Source organism: Prionailurus bengalensis, chromosome A2 (genome assembly GCF_016509475.1).
Source record: "Prionailurus bengalensis isolate Pbe53 chromosome A2, Fcat_Pben_1.1_paternal_pri, whole genome shotgun sequence".
Taxonomy (NCBI): domain Eukaryota; kingdom Metazoa; phylum Chordata; class Mammalia; order Carnivora; family Felidae; genus Prionailurus; species Prionailurus bengalensis.
Genome location: NC_057348.1, coordinates 76,892,947 through 76,911,733, shown reverse-complemented (window position 1 = coordinate 76,911,733; position 18,787 = coordinate 76,892,947). Strand labels below are relative to the sequence as shown.

At 39.3% G+C, this 18,787-nt stretch overlaps 1 protein-coding gene across 1 annotated transcript in view; it reads left to right on the top strand.

The window, feature by feature from the left end:
* PRKAR2B (protein kinase cAMP-dependent type II regulatory subunit beta) overlaps positions 1-18,787 on the top strand; it is a 109,238-nt gene that overhangs the window by 85,975 nt on the left and 4,476 nt on the right. Inside the window, exons 5-10 of the mRNA XM_043588603.1 lie at positions 4,763-4,869; positions 7,850-8,003; positions 12,561-12,662; positions 14,402-14,476; positions 17,591-17,656; positions 17,790-17,928. Coding sequence (XP_043444538.1) covers positions 4,763-4,869; positions 7,850-8,003; positions 12,561-12,662; positions 14,402-14,476; positions 17,591-17,656; positions 17,790-17,928 — 643 coding nt within the window. The remainder of the gene's footprint in view (positions 1-4,762; positions 4,870-7,849; positions 8,004-12,560; positions 12,663-14,401; positions 14,477-17,590; positions 17,657-17,789; positions 17,929-18,787) is intronic.

Below are 18,787 nucleotides of genomic sequence, written 5' to 3'. Positions count from 1 at the left end.
CTCTCTGCCCCTCCCTCACACACTTGCACATATGTACCTCTCTTCCTCTCTCTCTCTCTCTCTCAAAATAAATAATAACGTTTATTTAAAAAAAGAATAAAAGAATAGTCAAGGGAAGGAAATCCCCCTTCCACCCCTGCCTTCCAGCAGCCCAGCTTCTCAGGAGCCATGTTCTTTTAGTGTTCTCATGGTATTTCTTTAGGGTTATACTATGTATAGATCAGTACATTGTTTTGTTTTTGTATTTTTCAAGTTTTAATTTAAATTCTAGTTAGTTAATATGGTAAAATTGGTTTCAGGAATAGAATTTAGTAATTCATTACTTACATATGACACTCAGTGCTTATCACAAGTGCCTTCCTTAATGCCCATCAACCATTTAGCCCATCCCCCCCCAACCCCCGCCAACTTCCCTCCAGCAACCCTTAGTTTGTTCCCTATATTTAAGAGTCTCTTATGGTTTGTTTCCCCGCTCCCCACTCTTTTTTTCCTTCTGTTATTATTATTATAAGTTTATTTATTTTGAGAGAGAGAGAGAGAGTAGAAGAGGGACAGAGAGAGAGGGAGACAGAAAATCCCAAGCAGGCTCTACACTGTCAGCACAGAGCCCAGTGTGGTGCTTGAACTCATGAGCTATGAGATCATGACTGAGCCAAAACCAAGAGTTGGATGCTTAACTGACTGAGCCACCCAGGCGCCCCTGTTTTGTTTCTTAAATTCCACATGTGAGTGAAATCATATGGTATTTGTCTTTCTCTGACTGACTTATTTCACTTAGCATAATAGTAGCTCCATCTACATCATTGCAAATGGTATGATTTCATTCTTTTTGATGGTGAAGTAATATTCCATTGTGTGTGTGTGTCATACACACACACACACATACGTACTTACCACATCTTCTTTATCCATTCATTAGTTGATGGACACTTGGGTTCCTTCCATAATTTAGCTATTGTTGATAATGCTGCTGCTATAAACATTGGGTTGCATGTCCTCCTTCAAATTTGTATTTTTGTATCCTTTGGGTAATACCTAGTAGTGCAATTACTGGGTCTTAGGGTAGTTCTATCTTTAACTTTTTGAGGAACCTCCATACTGTTTTCCACAATGGCTGCACCAGTTTGCATTCCCACCAACAGTGTAAGAAGGTTCCTCTTTCTCCACATCCTTGGCGACATTTGTTAATTTTAGCCTTTCTGACAGGTGTCAGGTGGTATCTCAGTGTGTTTTGATTTTGTATTTCCCTGATGATGAGTGATGTTGAACATCTTTCTTTGTGTCTGTTAGCCATCTGGATGTCTTCTTTGAAAAACTGTCAGTTCATATCTTATGCCCATTTTTTAACCGTATTATTTGTTTTTTGGGTGTTGAGTTTAATAAGTTCTTTATAGATTTTAGATACTAACTCTTTATCTGATATCCCATTTGCAAATATCTTCTCCCATTCCATAGGCTGCCTTTTAGTTTTGTTGATTGCTTCCTTTGCTGTGCAGAAGCTTTTTATATTGATGAAGTCCCAGTAGATAATTTTTGCTTTTGTTTTCCTTGCCTCTGGCAAGGTGTCTAGAAAGAAGTTGCTATGGCCAAGGTCAAAGAGGTTGCTGCCTGTGTTCTCTAGGATTTTGATGCAAATATTAAAGACCCACAGCTAATATCATCCTCAACGGGGAAAACCTGAGAGCTTTTCCTCTGTGGTCAAGAACAAGACAGGAATGTTCACTCTCACCATTGTTATTTAACAATGGAAGTCCTAGCCTTGGCATTCAGACAACAAAAAGAAATAAAAGGCATTTAAATCAGCAAGAAAGAGGTCAAACTTTGACTACTCTCAGACACCATGATCCTTTAGGTAGAAAACCCCGAAGACTCCACCAAAAATTACTATAACTGATATATGAATTCATCAAAGTTGTAGGATATAAAATCAATGTACAGAAATATGTTGCATTTCATTATGCCAATACTGAAGCAGCAGAAAGAGAAATCAAGGAATTGATCCCATTTATAGTTGCACCAAAAACCGTAAGATACCTAGGAATAAACCTAAGCAAAGAGGTAAAAGATCAGTGTATTATTTTTAAATTTTGTTGGCAGCAAACTTCCCACAGCGTTCTGCCCAGTTCTTTTTTTACTGAACAATAATCTGTATTTATGGAAGTTCCATATTCTTTTAAAAAATTATTTGTATCACTATTTATAAAAGTTTAAATTGGTAACATTTATATATTATAAAGCCATAGCAAGAAAACACATTAACATTTTGCTGTTGTCTGATTTATTAAAATTGTATAACAAAGGAGGACCCGCATCATCAAAATAACATTGAAAAAGAAGAACAAAGTTCAGGACTCACACTTGCCAGTTTCAAAAATTTTACTACAGAGCTCCAATAATAAAAATAATGTGCTACCGGCGTGGGCAGACACATAGAACCAAGGAGTAGAATTGAGAGTCTACAAACAAACCCTATAGTTTTGATTGATACATTTGATCTGATGTCCATTTGATTTTGACAAGAGTGCCAAGACCATTCAATGGGGAAAAGAACAGTCTCTTCAGCAAATGGTGCTGAGGCAACTGGACATCCACACACAGAAGAACCAGGTTGGACCCCTCCTTTACACTGTACACAAAGATTAACTCATAGTGGATCCAAGACCTTAAATGTAAGCTCCCAAACTATAAAAACTGTTCGAAGAAAACCCAAGGGTAAGTGTTCATGACCTTGGATTTAGGGAGACACCAAAAACAGGAATATGAAAAGAAAGAAATTGGACTTCATAAAAAATAAAAATTTTGTGCATCAAAGGACATTATCAAAAAAAATGAAAGACATTTTGCTAAATAGAAAATATTTGCAAATCATATATATAAGGGCATGATCTCCAAAATCTATAAAAAACTCTTACAATCCAACAACCAAACAACAACCTAACTTAAAACTGGGCAAAATACTTGAATAGACATTTCTCCAAAAAAGATTTACAAGTGACCAATAAGCACGTGAAAAAATCCTCAACATGGCCAGTCATTGGGGAAATGTCAGTCAAAACCTCAATGAAATACCAGCGCAGCCTCACTAGGGTGGGTAATTTTTTTTTTTAAAGGAAAATAACAAGTGTTGGTGAGGATGTGGAGAAACAGAAACCCTAGTACATTGCTGGTGGGAAAGAAACTGGTTTAGGCACTGTGGAAAACAGCTTGGCAGTTTCTTAAAAAGTTAAACATAGAATTACCATAGAATTCAGCAGCTCCACTCCTGGGTATAACCCAGAAGAATCAACATAGATATTCAAACAAATACTTGAATATGAATGTTCAATATTCATGCCCAACGTGTCAACAATCCAAGTGTTCATTGATGGATGAGTGGATAAACATTATGGTATATTTACAGTGGGGTATCATCCCTCCATAAGGAGGAATGAAGTATGATAGACCTAGAACAAGGACAGACCTTGAAAACCTTACTTACGTTCACTAAGTGAAATAGTCAATGGGTAAGGTCATATGTTGTATGATTGCATTATATGAAATATCCAGATTAGGTGAATCCATGGAGACAGAAAACAAGTAGGTGTTGCCAGGAGCTAGTGGGAGGGGAGAATAGCAAGTGACTGCTTGGTGGGCATAGGGTTTTGGGGCGCAATGAAAATGTTTTGGAACTAAGAAGTGACGGTTGCACAACTTTTTGTGGCCACTGAATTGTTCACTTAACCATGGATAATTTTATGGGAAATTTTACCTCATGAAAACATTTTGTATATATAATTCATCTGAACATTTTGATTGCCATTAGTTTTAATATTTAATGGCTAAAATACACTTTAAGGATGCAATTAAATCAACTCTTTACAGACTCAATCACTGAAGTGCCTCCACTAAATCCCTGGGTACCACAGAACATAGTTTGAGAAACACTGAGCTCTTTTGTGTATTCTAGGGTCTTCAAATTATTCCTGTATTCTGAGGAAAGATTTCTTCACCTAGTTTATTCTCACTAGCTGAAGTTTATCCTTAAGCCTTGTCAACCATGCTTTAGCAGAATAAAAATTTTATATAGTTTTAATAGTTGTTGAAGAATAGTTTGAGGTTTCTGGCTTCCGTTTTAATAAATCTGTCCTAGCGAGGCGAAAGGTTGCTTCTTGAGGAGAACCTTAGTGACAAAGAAGAGTGATAAAAAATTTGCCACAGTCATTTTTGGTTTTGCTTTTGTTGTTTTTCTGTTCCGTTCTATTTTGGTTTTGGTGCTAAACCAAAAAGGATTGGAGTTAGAATTTGAATTCAGTAAGTTATTTAGGTAATCTCTATATAAATTCTAGTGATGACTAATATAGGGAAGTTTTAAAAACAAGGATCTTGGAAAGACATTTGCAATAGTTCTTTACTAACCTAGGTATTTTAATTGCCCAGATTATATTTCACATTTAAGGTATATGGTGGTTTGGTGTTTCATTTTTCAGTATATTAGTGATCTTTGCACTGAAATATTCTGAGGTAGCCAATTATAATTACTTTCATTCAGGCACTGAATATAAGAGGAAATATATAATCTTCTTATTTGTATTTGGTAAGGAGGACTCTGTGTGTGTGTGTGTGTGTGTGTGTGTGTGTGTGTGTGTTTTGTAACACTTAGTGGCAGTGATGGCATTTCGATTTCTTTGAGCTTGTTCACAGAAATATAAAGCTGATTATGGTTAGCCAAGAGAACATATTACAGATAACATAAGGATTGTATCTTTTCTTTAAAAAAAAATAGGAGCAGATGTCTCAAGTGTTAGATGCCATGTTTGAAAAATTGGTCAAAGAAGGGGAGCATGTAATTGATCAAGGCGATGATGGTGACAACTTCTACGTGATCGATCGGTGAGTCTCGCGTAACTTCACTGATGCAATGTAATGAACCTCTCGTGTAAAATCTCAGCGGTTCTCCTAATGACTGGCAAATTAATATTTGATCGTTGCTGTTACCTCTTTATTTTTAGTACTACATAACAGGCACCAGAAACCTGCTGTGAATATGTGTGGTGAAATCACCTTAGAGCACGGAAGAAGGCATAGTTTATAGAAGAACTGATGATATTGGTTTGTGAAATCTATAAATCCCAGTCATTTCCTGCGAGCTACCTCATTTATTAACTTCTGCTGGAGAGGACGCCTGTTATAGTTAGGACGGAAGCAGAGCACGGCCTTGGGGGTGTCGAATCCTATAACTCAACCTCTGTTATGTTTTTTAAAAGGTTCTTTTTTTTTTAATGAACTCTAAAGTAAAACACGCCCATGGTAGGAGAGAGTAGTTTATGCTCTTTCCAGAAATTGTTCTGCATTCTTGTGCATTAAAAGCATTATAGAGAAGTGATTTTAAAGCACTGTAGAGAAATTATTTTATTTCAGTGAGAAGGCATGTGTTCATACTGAAAATGTAATTTCAGAAAACTTAAGTGGTGCTTTACTTGATCAGCGAACCATGTGCTTTAAGTGACAATTGGGTAAGAGCCCTAAACTGTTAATGGTGGAGCAGTCTGAACTGAGTCTTTAGGTCTTCGCTTTTGGAAAGCGATGATAAAGTGTTTATGAGACCATTGGCATCCCCTGCCCTTCCCATTCCAGATGCAACACAGGACTTCTCCCTGCCGGTTCATTGGGTTATATTTGTTGCTCTGAGTAGAGTTGTGTTCAACTCAGAACCTTGCAGAAAATCACAGCCATGTGTCTGCACAGGCCTCGTTTCTTGACTCGGCCCTCCTACATCAGTGATCAAGCATGCTCTCCGCATCGAGGTTGCTCGCTGACTCCTACATTCCCTCATCCCTAATGCCTCAGTGACCTGTAGAGCTGTTGGCAAGATGGTAGCCAGGGCTAGGGTGAGCTCTCCGATTTTAGAACAGACCCATTTATCCCATACGTAAATTAAAGTCTTGATCTTCGTGTCATTAACAGCTGTCATCAGTGAAACACCTCAGAAATTCCCTCAGCTTTTAAAGTGTATTTAACTGTAGGGGTATATGAGAAACCCAAATGTGGTTAAAAACTCCCTTACATTTCCCTTTTCGGTTAGCTCCTCATCACCCATTTGTCAGGTGAAAACTCCCAGGCACAGGGAAGTGACAGTAGTCAGTTAAAGTCAGCCAGCCCAGCATACAGGTCTCTTGGCCACTGTTTGTGGTCTTTCCACGGCTTCACACTGCCTGACCCCTCATGTTATCAGGGAAGAAATCTATATGAAAAGGCAGTACAGATTATAGACTGACGTGATCACAGGTGACTGATAGTTATTTTACTTCTCATCAGCACATTTGTTGTGTATTTTATTCTGTTCAAAGGAGGAAATGTAGAGAACGTGTTTAGTGCAAGTGTAGATAGTGCCAAGAGAAGAAGTAATCTGTACTTGAAAAACAGTCATAAAACAAATTTTAGAAGGTATCCTTGAAAAGCCATTCTGTCCATGAATATACAAGCCAGTTATTCTCTTATTAGTATCTTTGTCTAGTTTCTAACATTTTTTTGTTTTTGCTTTTGTTGTATCCTTATCATTCATAATCCTTTTCTAATCTTCAAAGCTCTCTCTGTTTTTGTTAAGGGTTTAACCAACACGATAAAGGCAAAGAACTTCTGCCAGCTGCCCTCCTGGTGTTTCGGCCAGCCTTGAAGCCATGTTCTCTGATAAAATACAGTGTGTGGAAAGACAGTCCTCCGCAAGAAGAATGCAGTTATATAGAGAGAGGATCTGTCAAATATGTAGCACAGTGCCATGCAGACTGTTACTTGCCTAGAATAAGAACCCAAATAAAAGATAAGCACAGAATAAAAAGACCTACAGAAAGACCAGAATCAGATAGTCTGAATTTCTACCACTTTTTGCTTTAGATTGGGGTGTCAGTCTACAATAAAGGGCCAAGTGATGTAAAGAGCTCTAGTAAATTTTTTAGGCTTTGTAGGCCATGTGGTCTCCGTCACAACTACTCAGCTCTGTTGTGGCAGTACATATCAGTGATCAGTAAGCCGTAAACAAACCCGTGCGTCTGTGTTCCAGTAAAACTTGATTCATGAAAGCAGGCAGCCAGTCTGTGGGCCATGCTTTGCTGCCCCCCCCTTAGATTATAAAGGACCCTTGTAAGTGTTGTACAATGGTGCTGACCAAATTGTTAGAGCTGTATGTTTTTTTTTTAAAGTTATTTTCTTCTGGGCCGCATGGGTGGCTCAGTTGGTTGAGTGTCTGATTCTTGATTTCAGCTCAGGTCACGATCTCACGGTTTGTGAGTTCGAGCCCACCGTCGGGCTCCATGCTGACAGTGCAGAGCCTGCTTGGGAGTTTCTCTCTGCCCACCACCCCCTGCCTGCCCCCCTCAAAATAAATCAACATTTTAAAAAAGAAAAGTATTTTCCTCTCATTTCAGAAGTAATACATGTTCATGTGGGAGACAGAACCTCTTTAATTAGGTAGTGAACATTCTAGAATCTTTCACTATTCTTAATGCTCAGAGATAAATACAGACAGCTTTGTTTCATATACATTCCTTCAGAAGGATGCCTACACATACACTATTTGGTTGTAGTCTTCTATTTCCATCATTTATTTTATTGTAAACTTTTATTGTTTAGTCTCTTTTTCCACCACAGACCCATGTATGGTCCTTACCCTCATCTAGGTGATGGTGTCTTTCTGCTTGTCTGGCACAGATGTTGTCTCTGGCACATACTGATGCCCTTTTATTCCTTGTCAGCCAACAGAGGAGAAAGGGAAGCTGGAAATGGGATTTTTCTTGCACAGGGCTCTTTGAAATTATGTTTGATAGTGATGAGATTTTGCTTGAATTATTTTTACCTCTTTTCATATGTCCAACAGAGGAACGTTTGATATTTATGTGAAATGCGATGGTGTTGGAAGGTGTGTTGGTAACTACGACAATCGTGGGAGTTTCGGTGAACTGGCCTTAATGTACAATACGCCCAGAGCAGCTACGATCACTGCTACCTCTCCGGGTGCTCTGTGGGGTTTGGTGAGTGAAATATTTACGTGACCACGATGTTATTTGTCAATGTTGTTATGATGGAAGCCAGGTAGATGGAATTATTTTAGTTCTAATAGCTGGATTTCTTTGCCATCCTCATCAGCCATCAGGGTATTTGTTATATAGTGGATGCTGAACTGTTGGGTCTGTGCTGAGACTGTGCTGAATTAAATCTTCACGTTTTTTCCCTGATCAAGTCAGGAGCGTAGCCTCCAGGCCCTGGGAAGGATACTCAGATCCAAAATGCTCTTAAAAACCAGCCACCCAGGCAAATGCACAGAGCCTTCAGTGTTGTGTTCTCAGATAGCTTTCCATGGTGTTATATTATCTGTGCTTCCCAAAGTGTGTCCCCCCCCAGTAGCATCTGTATCACTTGGGTACTTGCTAGAAATGCAAATTCTGGGGGGGGGTCCCACTTACCAATTCGGGCCCACTGACTCAGAAGCTCTGGAGATGGGGCCCAGTGATCTGTGCTTGAGCAAACCCACCATGTGACTCTGGTGCCTGAGAGCATTTGAGAATCCTCCATAAACAGATTCTCTTGGTGTGCTATAAATTGGTAACAACTTGGCATTGAAAAGCAGCTGGGTAGAGAGAGAGTACTTGATGTCAGTGCTTCTCACACACATGAGAATTAGTTTGCAGGAGGCGGGGGACGGGGGGTGGTTAAAACAAATCCTTGCTGAGGCCCCACCATAGACTAATTTAATCAGACTCTGTAGAGTTGGGTCCTGGGCTTTTAAAATGAATTTGTTAATAGTGATATTTGTATAAGGCTTAAAAGTCAGTTTAAAGACACTTGGGTGAGGTGGGAAGGGAGGATCTTTTCATACGTGGTATCAGGGTGCAGAGTAGCCGATTCTAGAAGACTGTTTAAGATGGTGCTTCTCAGACTCCGGTGTGCTTACCTGGGAACACAGGTAAAATGTAGATTCTGGTTCACTAGGTCTGGAATGAGGCCTGTGATTTTGTGTTACTCATAAGCTCCCAGGACACCCCAGTGCTGCTGTGCCCAGAACACACTATTTAAGTAGCGCTGATTTAAGGGCATGTTTGTGATACTTGTATTTTCTTTTTAAATTGTTGAAAACAGCCCACCCTGTAGTTTCAACACAGATATATTCGCTCAGGAATTCTTTTGTGGAAGGAAGAGAGGTTGAGAAATTGGAAGTCTGTTAGGATCTGGTTCCCAAGGACTATAGTTTTACAGAAGTAGCACATTACTCGGTGACGTCTCAGCATTTAACTGTGAAGCAAATTCAGCTGATAAAAATCTCTTGCTCAAAGAAACAATACATACTGTATTTCCTCTTATGAGAATCAGGCAGTTATTATTTACATAGTAAAGATGTGATGGGTCTCATTTTCAGATGTACAAGAAAAATGGGAATTGTTTCACACGGGAGGAAACTCATTGTCATCTGAAGTGTTTCAGGGACTATTAAAGATTTGAACACCCAAAGCCAGCTAAGTAGAAACTCCTTACCAGACCAGGCTAGGTCCATAGGAAGTGTTTGCCTGTCATCAGAATGGTGGGCCCAGTCTGCTGTGAGCTGTTTCATTAAGGAAGGCACCAGTTAAAAATGTATTTATTCCAGGGGCACCTGAGAGGCTCCGTCGGTTAAGTGTCCTGGTCCACCTTAAACTACGTATGGAGGTCCAGCATTTCCCAGTGTGTGATACTCAGGCCATCAAGAAGGATCAAGCATTTTCAGAGATTTTTACTCATCTATAGATGTTATTAAAGTGGGCAGTTTGTGATGGTCACCTTTGGGTATGTGCATGACCACAGTGACTTTTTAAAGATTAGGATAGTGAACATATCACTTAATATTTCAAACCTGGTTTTTGAAGAGCAACTTACAAACTAGCCCCTTTTCAGAGAAAGTCGAGTAGAAAAGATACTTTTCTTTTAAGGCCAACGGATTGGAGCTCTGCCATATATGTGCAGGTATAAAGATAAGCACATCCCAAGAGAAAAGTCCTTTGTGGACTCGTCTGACTTTGTAAATAGGACTCTTCGCCTTAGGGGATTAACTGATGTGCATGACCCTGCCCATGTTTCGGGAGGCCATGATTGATGTGGCTAGGGTGAAAACTTTTGAAGTGGGCATTTCTGGATTTTAATTATATGTCACAGTGGGTGTGAAGAGGTGGGCCACTAATAAAATTTTTCCCAAGATGTACACTACTTTGTGGTTCGTCTCTAAATCACTAAACTATTTCTAGTCTTCTCTGTTTTGCAATTAACTCTGTCCATTAAACAGTGTTGCAGTCGGTTCCCAAACTGATTATGTATCAGAATCACTTGGGAAGCTTTTATGAACTATAGATTATTGAGCCCTACATGCAGACACTGTTTGAGTCATTCAGGTCTGGGATCTGAGAAACCTTTGTTGTTGTTGTTGTTGTTGTTGTTGTTGTTGTTAATGCTAGAGCTGATTCTCATGCAGACCCAAGCTTGGAAATTATTTTAGTAAATTTACTAATTACCTTGCAAATTTTTCTCTTTTAAAAAAAGTTATTAGGATTGCAGCTCCAAATTATAGCTCTTGTAAAATTGTAATAAACTAAATGGGGGAACAGGATGTTTGCTTTGCTTTCCTAGAGACTTATGCCCTCCACACTCGCATTTTTTCCCGTCCTACCAGTTCAATTAAATTCAGCCTTACTATGTCAGTGCAGTAATTTAATAATTAATGAACATAACTCCATTTTATTTTATATTAAAATGGTGTAATTGATTATCAGTGAATGACTAATTATGGGGACTCTTTACTATGAACTATTATGAATAGTGTTTTGTAGAAATTTTTCAAAGTAGTTTGTAGGAAAACCATTTTTTGAGCTGTTTATCATCTTTAAAATTTTCCCTAGTTCCTTAATTGAGTTCTGTATCTTTGAGGTTAAGTAGTGTAAACAGAGGAACGTTTCAGGGCCCTGAGAATGATAAACACTGGCATTCAGCTCTGACAGTCAAGAAAGTCATAGTTTCTCTGTGCACATTTTTTTAAAAAAGAAAAACTCTGACACACTGTGGATATGACAACCTAGCATACATGATTTTTTTAAGGTCTCATAGTTGCCTTATGATTAAAAAAATTTTGGGGGTGCCTGGATGGCTCAGTTGGTTAAGTGTCTGACTCTCATGATCTCACTGGTCATGATCTCACAGTTTGTTGGTTTCAGGCCTGTGTCGGGCTCTGTGCTGACAGCTCAGAGCCTGGATCCTGCTTCAGATTCTGTGTCTCCCTCTCTCTCTGCCCCTCTTCCAGTCTCTCTCTCCCTCTCTCAAAAATAAACAAACATTAAAAAAAATTTTCTAATAGTGTTTTTCATGTATTTTTTTTCCTGCAGCCCACATCAAGAAACACATTAGGAAATCTCACAACCAGTGCATGTGTATGTGTGTCTTTGTGTATAACTGAAATAAATCCCTAAATAACACTTTACTAAAAGATGTGCATGCTGAGATTTTCTGTTCTTTATTTTTTATAAAAATGCTGGTCATGGATGAAGGGGGTCAAAAGGTACAACTTCCAGTTATAAAATTCATACAACCTGGGATGTCCTGTACACCATGGCCACTGTAGTTCATAATACTGCATTGTATATTTGAAAGTTGCTAAGAGGGTAGATCTTAAAAGTTCTCTACTGGAAAAAAAGAATTTGTAACTATGTATGGTGATGAAAGTTAACTAGACTTACTGTGATCATTTCTCAATATATATGAATACCAATCATTGTATTGTACTCCCTAAACAAATTCAGTTTTATAGGTCACTTATACCTCAATTTAAAAAAATGCTGGTATGTTCCACTGAAACGATTTTGTGACACTCTTGGGCTGTCATCCACAGTAAAAGAACTTGTGCTATCCTGAACTCAGAGACACACAGTGGTGGCTTCTAGAGATGGGGCGGGGTGGGGGGTGTGTGTTGATCAAAGGGTACAGATTTGCAGTTACAAGGTGAATGAGTTCTGGGGATTGAATGAACAGCATAATTATGGTTAACAACATTGTATTGTTGCTAAGAGAAGTCTTAAATGTGCTCCTTACAAAAAAGAAAAGGGTAATTATTATGTGAGGTGGTATTAACTAACTCTCTGTGGTAATCATTTCACAAGGTATATAAGTGTATCAAATCAACAAGTTATATACCTTAAACTTACGCAGTATTATAGATCGTTTGGATCTCAATAAAGCTTGGAGGAAAACCAAGATGGGCCTATTGCCTTTTTTTAAATGGTGCAATAGTGCCACCTTGTGGGTTGTCCCAATTACACGTTGACCAGATCTGTTCTGAATTAAAGGAAACTCATGTTTCCTTTAAAAAAATGAAAGTAATATTTTATATGGGTGTATATTTTATGGTTGAAGAAATAAAAAAAAATCTGCAAAGGATAATAATGGTAACCTTTTATTTCAAAGTCTTCAGTTATTGTTTGTTCCTTATACGGAATAGAATGAAACTACCTCTTCAAACTTTTTTCCTAATAAAATCTGTCTTGTAACTGTATTTGTATCTGCTGTTCTGCCTTTAGGACAGGGTAACCTTCAGGAGAATAATTGTAAAAAATAATGCCAAAAAGAGAAAAATGTATGAAAGCTTTATCGAGTCACTGCCATTCCTTAAATCTTTGGAAGTAAGTATATGTATATGCTTTTGTTTTATTTTGCTTTAAAATGTTTGGAATATTTTGTTCCATAGAAAAGGTTCTTTGAATAAAAATGTATCCACATTTTTAGTTGAAAGAATTAAATTGTGGTGTTTGTATAACTTGGTATTTCTTTTACTACCTATGACTGCATTTGTTTTATTTTGCTTAGTTTTACAAGTAATAGACTTCTGTGAGTATCTATAACATATTTATATGTGGGTTTTATCTAAAAGCAGACCTAATAAGTATTTACCCAAAGAAAACAAAAATACTTATTCAAAGGGTTACATACATCCCAGTGTTTAAAGCAGCTTTATCTACAATAACCAAATTATGGAAACAGCCCATGTATCCATCCACTGATGAATGGATATAGAAGATGTGGGACATACACAATGGAATATTATTCAGCCACAAAAAAGAATGAAATCTTGCCATTTGCAACGATGTGGATGGAGCTAGAGAGAGTATAATGCTAAGTGAAATAAATCAGAGAAAGACAAATAGCATATGATTTCTCTCATGTGGAATTTAAGAAACAAAACAAATGAGCAGTGGGGGGAAGTAAAGAGAGAGAGAAACCAAGAAACATACTCTTAACTATGTAGTTGAGAACAAGCCGATAGTTACCAGAGGGTGGGGTATGGGTAAAAATAGGTGACAGGGGTTAAGGAGGACACTTGTGATGAGCACCGAGTATTGTCTGGAAGTGTTGAATCACTGTATTGTGCACCTGAAACAAATATTACACTACATGTTAACTAACTGGAATTTCAATAAAAACTAAAAAAAATAAAAGCAGACTGAAAATAATATATACATGTAGGCAGTAGCACTAGTTGTGCCTTTACAGGGACAGCTTGTCAAAACGGTGTGTGTTCCCTGGCCTCTCCTTCCCAGTCAACTCTGCTGTTTACTCCTCTTCTCCTTCCACTTCACATTGGCATTCCAGAGTCTCTTCTGTTTTCCGGCTACACTTACGCACTTAGCTTGTCGTATCCCCTGGCTGTAAATACTGCCTATATGTTGATGCCTCCTGAAATTGACATCACTAGGCAAGGTCCCTCCCTCAAATGGCCGATATTTAACCTATGCCCTAAGGTGTCTAATAGATATCTCAAACCTAGTGAGTCCTCGACCTCCTCCCCCATGCCTTCCCCATCTTACTGCACCTTGGCCAGAAGCCTTGGGATTCATACTGACTCTTGTACTGAAATCTCCTTCGGCTGGGTTGTCAATACATGCCTGGTAGAGGTTCTGGCCGCATGACAGAATGCATATGAGGCAGCTGTTAATATGTAGCAGCATCTCTTTTAAATGAAAGGAGATCAGGGGCTGGAAATCCAGATGCCTTCAGATTTGGGCAAGTAACATAAAGGAGAAAACGAAGCCAGGATGGGATTTGGGTCAAGCTGGATGACAAGTGCTCCAGCTAAAGATCAGCAGCTAGTCTCCCACAGCTTGTAGCTGGTGCCATGTGCAAATGTGGGCCGGGTGTTGTGAGTCTCCTTCCTGATTTTTCAAGAGAAGCTGAAAATTAAGATTTTTATGAGAAATCTATTTTAAAATGCTGGCAGTTCATTAATCCAACACACACACACACACACACACACACACACACACACACACTGCTGGGTTTATTTGGCTTAAAGGCTACCAGTTTTTAACTTCTGAAATAGGATTACCCAGATCATCTGTGTGATATTATCTTTTTTTTTTTGAAGGTTTCTGAACGCCTGAAAGTGGTAGATGTCATAGGCACCAAAGTATACAACGATGGAGAACAAATCATTGCTCAGGTATAGTCCTTTTTAGGTAATTCACCTTAGGTTTATATTCCGAAAGGTTCTTAACATGTAGCAGATCTTGACCAATTTTTCATATGTGTCTATAATTAGTATGCAGTGATGGATTAAATGATTATTAGTTCCACCAAATGACCTGTTAAAAGTGGTTTAATTTATAGCCATTAAGCTATCTGAATATTTTTATTTATATAATTAAGTCCCGATGAACATGTATTAAATCATCACATGGATTTCTGGATAATTTTATTATTTGTATGTGACATGAAATTCAAATATATCTAAACAATAAGATGTTGTTAATGATCAGAAAAAACGGGTGGGTATTCCTCGAGATAGTAAGGACCCAGTAGGTGCACTGGGAGTTATTGCAGAGTTTTGCACGATGAGTTCATGATGAGACCTCCTGGGGCTCCTCCCTGATAAAATTAATCAAGAAGGGAAGACACTGCACCCTGTACTTTTTAGGTTTCCAGGCACTAAATGGGGGCCAACGTGCTGTTTAACCCCTAAAGCTTTTCTAAGATCCCAGTTGTAACCTTGGTTACAATAGAGCTGTGGAGAAGTAGGATTTATGAAAACAGTTGAAGTTCACAGACACAGCCACAGATCTTGCATTAACTTGTATTTCCTAGGTATAGTTTTGAAATATTGAGTGAATGATTTAAACAGATTTTAAAAGATTCTGTAATATTTGTATCCAGATATTGATACCATATTGTAATCTTTATCTAAAATATTGTCTCTTCTGGGGTGCCTGGCTGGCTCAGTCAGTAGAGCATGGGACCCTTGATCTCAGGGTCGTGAATTTGGGCCCCACGTTGGGCACGGAGTCTACTTTAAAAAAATAAAAGATAAAGAATACTGTCTCTTGATATATGTGAAACAAGATTCAAGGTCTGTGAGACTTGAGGAAAGAATAATTTTTTAGAAGGAAAATAAGTAAATCGCTCTCTCCTATCACACATATGCATGTATACACAGATTAGTCAGGGATTGGAGAGAAGTGGAGTCAAATTAGAGAACAAGGCTAAGGTTCTACAGAAGCTGAAAAATAACAAAGTACAGAGCACTTTTGAAATGACTTTTTTAGCCTTTTATTTTGTAATAATTACAGATTTGTGGTAAGTTGCAAAAGTCAGAGAGGTCTCATGCCCTTCTGCCCCACTTTCTGACGGTGCGTCTTGCATCACTACAGTTCAATGTCACACCTAAGGAACTGACAGTGGTATGATCCATAGACCCTGTTTCACCACTTTTACATCATTTTGAGCACAGTTTTTTCTTTTCTTTTCTCTTTTCTCTTTTCTTTTCTTTTCTTTTCTTTTCTTTTCTTTTCTTTTCTTTTCTTTTTTATTTTAGAGAGAGTGCACACAAGTTGGGGAGTGGCTCAGAGGGGGAGAGAGAGAGAGAGAATCCCAAGCAGGCCCAATGTGGGGCTCGATCCCACCCCTGAGATCATGAACTGAGACGAAATCAAGAGTTGGAGGCTCAACCAAAAGAATCACCCTGGTGCCCCTAGAGCACGTTTTTTTTTAAAAAATGCCTAGGGGCACTTGGGTGGCTCCATCAGTTGAGCGTCTGACTTCGGCTCAGGTCATGATCTCACGGTTTGTAGGTTCGAGCCCTGCGTTGGGTTCTGTGCTGACGGCTTGGGGCCTGGAGCCTGCTTTGGAGGCTGCTGTGTCTCCCTCTCTCTCTGCCCCTCCCTCGCTCACACTCTGTGTCTCAAAAGATGAATAAACGTTAAAAAAATTTAAAAAAAAATGCCTGGCTGGCTCAGTCGGTAGAGTGTGCGATTCTTGATCTTGGAGGTTGTGAGTTCGAGTCCCATACTGATTGTAGAGATTAGTTAAAAATAAAATGTTAAAAAAAAAAGTAACACAGTAGTCTATAGACCTATTTTTATTTAAAATACTTGAAAATTTAACATGAAGCCTGATGAGAGATTATTTATTATACTTAGGGTTTACTAAAGATCTTTGTAGATATTAGTTGTCTTTTAAGTGTTTATAAAACATTCATGTCTATATTACATAAACCTAGACAAAAAATGTGTAAGCTGATACTGTATTTCTTACATTTTATATACTAAGGAGTTTTGAAAAACCAGTTTCTCTAGAATCACTTTGAGAGGCTCAGAAAAGTCAGGGTCTGTTATTTTCTGTATTACACTATTTAAATAGGAAGGCATCATCAGAAATCAACACCGAGTTCACTCAAAAACCAAAAGCAGGAAAAAGCAGGTGTGTAGTTAGAAATGGCAACACTTTCAGAAGCCTTTTTTAGGCCCCCCGAGGTGGTGTGGAATGTGGCTAAAGACGACAGGGCCCACAAGGATTCCTGATGAGCCTGGGCCCTGATGAGCCCACGTGGATTCCTGATGAGCTTCCTGATGAGCCTGGTTGCTTTCTCCTCTTTGAGAGTTTCTCCCCTTTGGGCCACTGGTGCTAATTGCTTGTTACCAGAGGGTGATGCAGGGTGTGCATCTGAGCGCTTCTCCAGGAGCGGTAGGAGCGGCCGGCAGAGTGGGAGGTGCTACTAGGAAACGGTGCTGCCATTTCTTTCTCTCTCTCTCTTTTTTTTTTTATGTTTATTTATTTATTTTGAGAGGGTGGGGGAGGGGCATAGAGGGAGGGAGAGAATCCCAAGCAAGATCCACATGGTCAGCACAGAGCCTCACAGGAGACTCGATCCCACAAACTGTGAGATTATGATCTGAGCCAGAACCAAGTCGGGCGCACACTTAAGTGACTGAGCCACCCAGGCGCCCCCAGCGCTGCCATTTCTGACTGTGGACGTGGTCATCCAGGCTGGAGTTGGGGCCAAATTCTAACTTCAGTATTTGCCATTTTTGTTTTGTTTTGTTTTGTTTTGTTTTTTGGCTAGTTTTAGCAAGAAAGGCTGTGGTAGGAAGTTTGTTAATTTTACAAATGAGCTCATTACTTGTGATTGTCGAGCACAGCCTTTCAATTTAGACAGAGTCTGTTCCTATGGAGCTTCACTTGTCCGGCACAATCATCTTCGCTTTTCAGGGCTTGAGAGGCAAGGGGATTGTTGTCACCCGAATTTACATTTTCACCCTCGGTGCTTGTTTCCTTTTTACAGGGAGATCTGGCAGATTCTTTTTTCATTGTAGAATCTGGTGAAGTGAAAATCACTATGAAAAGGAAGGTAAGTGTTGGCAAGTCCCAAACACCCATGGGGAGCAAGGAACACCATAGGTTTCCTTTCTGATGCTTTAGACTAAGGTTAGCTCGGTTTTCATAAGCTGAGTCAAAGCGCATGCTCTTACTTCCCTTGTCAGGGCAAATCCGAGGTGGAAGAGAATGGCGCAGTAGAAATTGCTCGGTGTTCCCGGGGACAGTACTTTGGAGAACTTGCTCTGGTCACTAACAAACCCCGAGCAGCTTCGGCGCACGCCATCGGGACCGTCAAATGTTTAGGTAGGAGTCACAGCACTGTACGTGCTCCTCCGTGTGGAAGCTGTTCGGTCTGCCTTTTATGTATTCGTGTTGCTGTACTGATGGTCTTACTGGGTTCACACGTTTCACAGTCCCCACTAGAGAGAACAAGGTAAGGACTCATTGCATTATGAAATCGATTTGTGGGAAGCCCTTGGTTTTTTTTTTTTTAATTAAAATATTAAAAAAATTTTTTTGATGTTTATTTTTGAGAGAGAGAGAGAGAGAGAGTGTGTGGGGGAGGGATAGAGAGAGAGGAGACACAGAATCCGAAGCAGGCTCCAGGGGCCTCAAACCCACGAACCGTAAGATCATGACCTGAGCTGAGGTTTGGTGCTGAGCCACTCAGGCACCCCTAAAATATTCTTTTTAAAAAAATGGTTTAATTTTGAGAGAGAGAGAGCATGCACCCACGGGGTGGGGGAAATGGGGGAGAGTGAGGGGAGAGAGAATCCCAAGCAGGTTTCACACTGTCAACTCAGAGCCTGTTGGGGGGCTCGATCTCACAAACTGAGATCATGACCTGAGCCGAAGTCACGAGTCAGATGCTTAACTGACTGAGCCACCCAGGCACCCCGCCCTTAGTTTTTTCTTTAAAATTTTTCACATGCCTATTTTCTCCTGTTTTCTTCTTTCATATAGGCGTGAAATGGCATCTTGTTTTAGTAAAGAATTCTGAGTATGGAGTTTTATGTCTAGTTTTTCTTTTTTTTTTTTTTTCTTTTTTTTTTAAATTTTTTTTTAACGTTTATTTGTTTTTGAGACAGAGACAGAGCATGAACAGGGGAGAGGCAGAGAGAGAGGGGGACACAGAATCCGAAACAGGCTCCAGGCTCTGAGC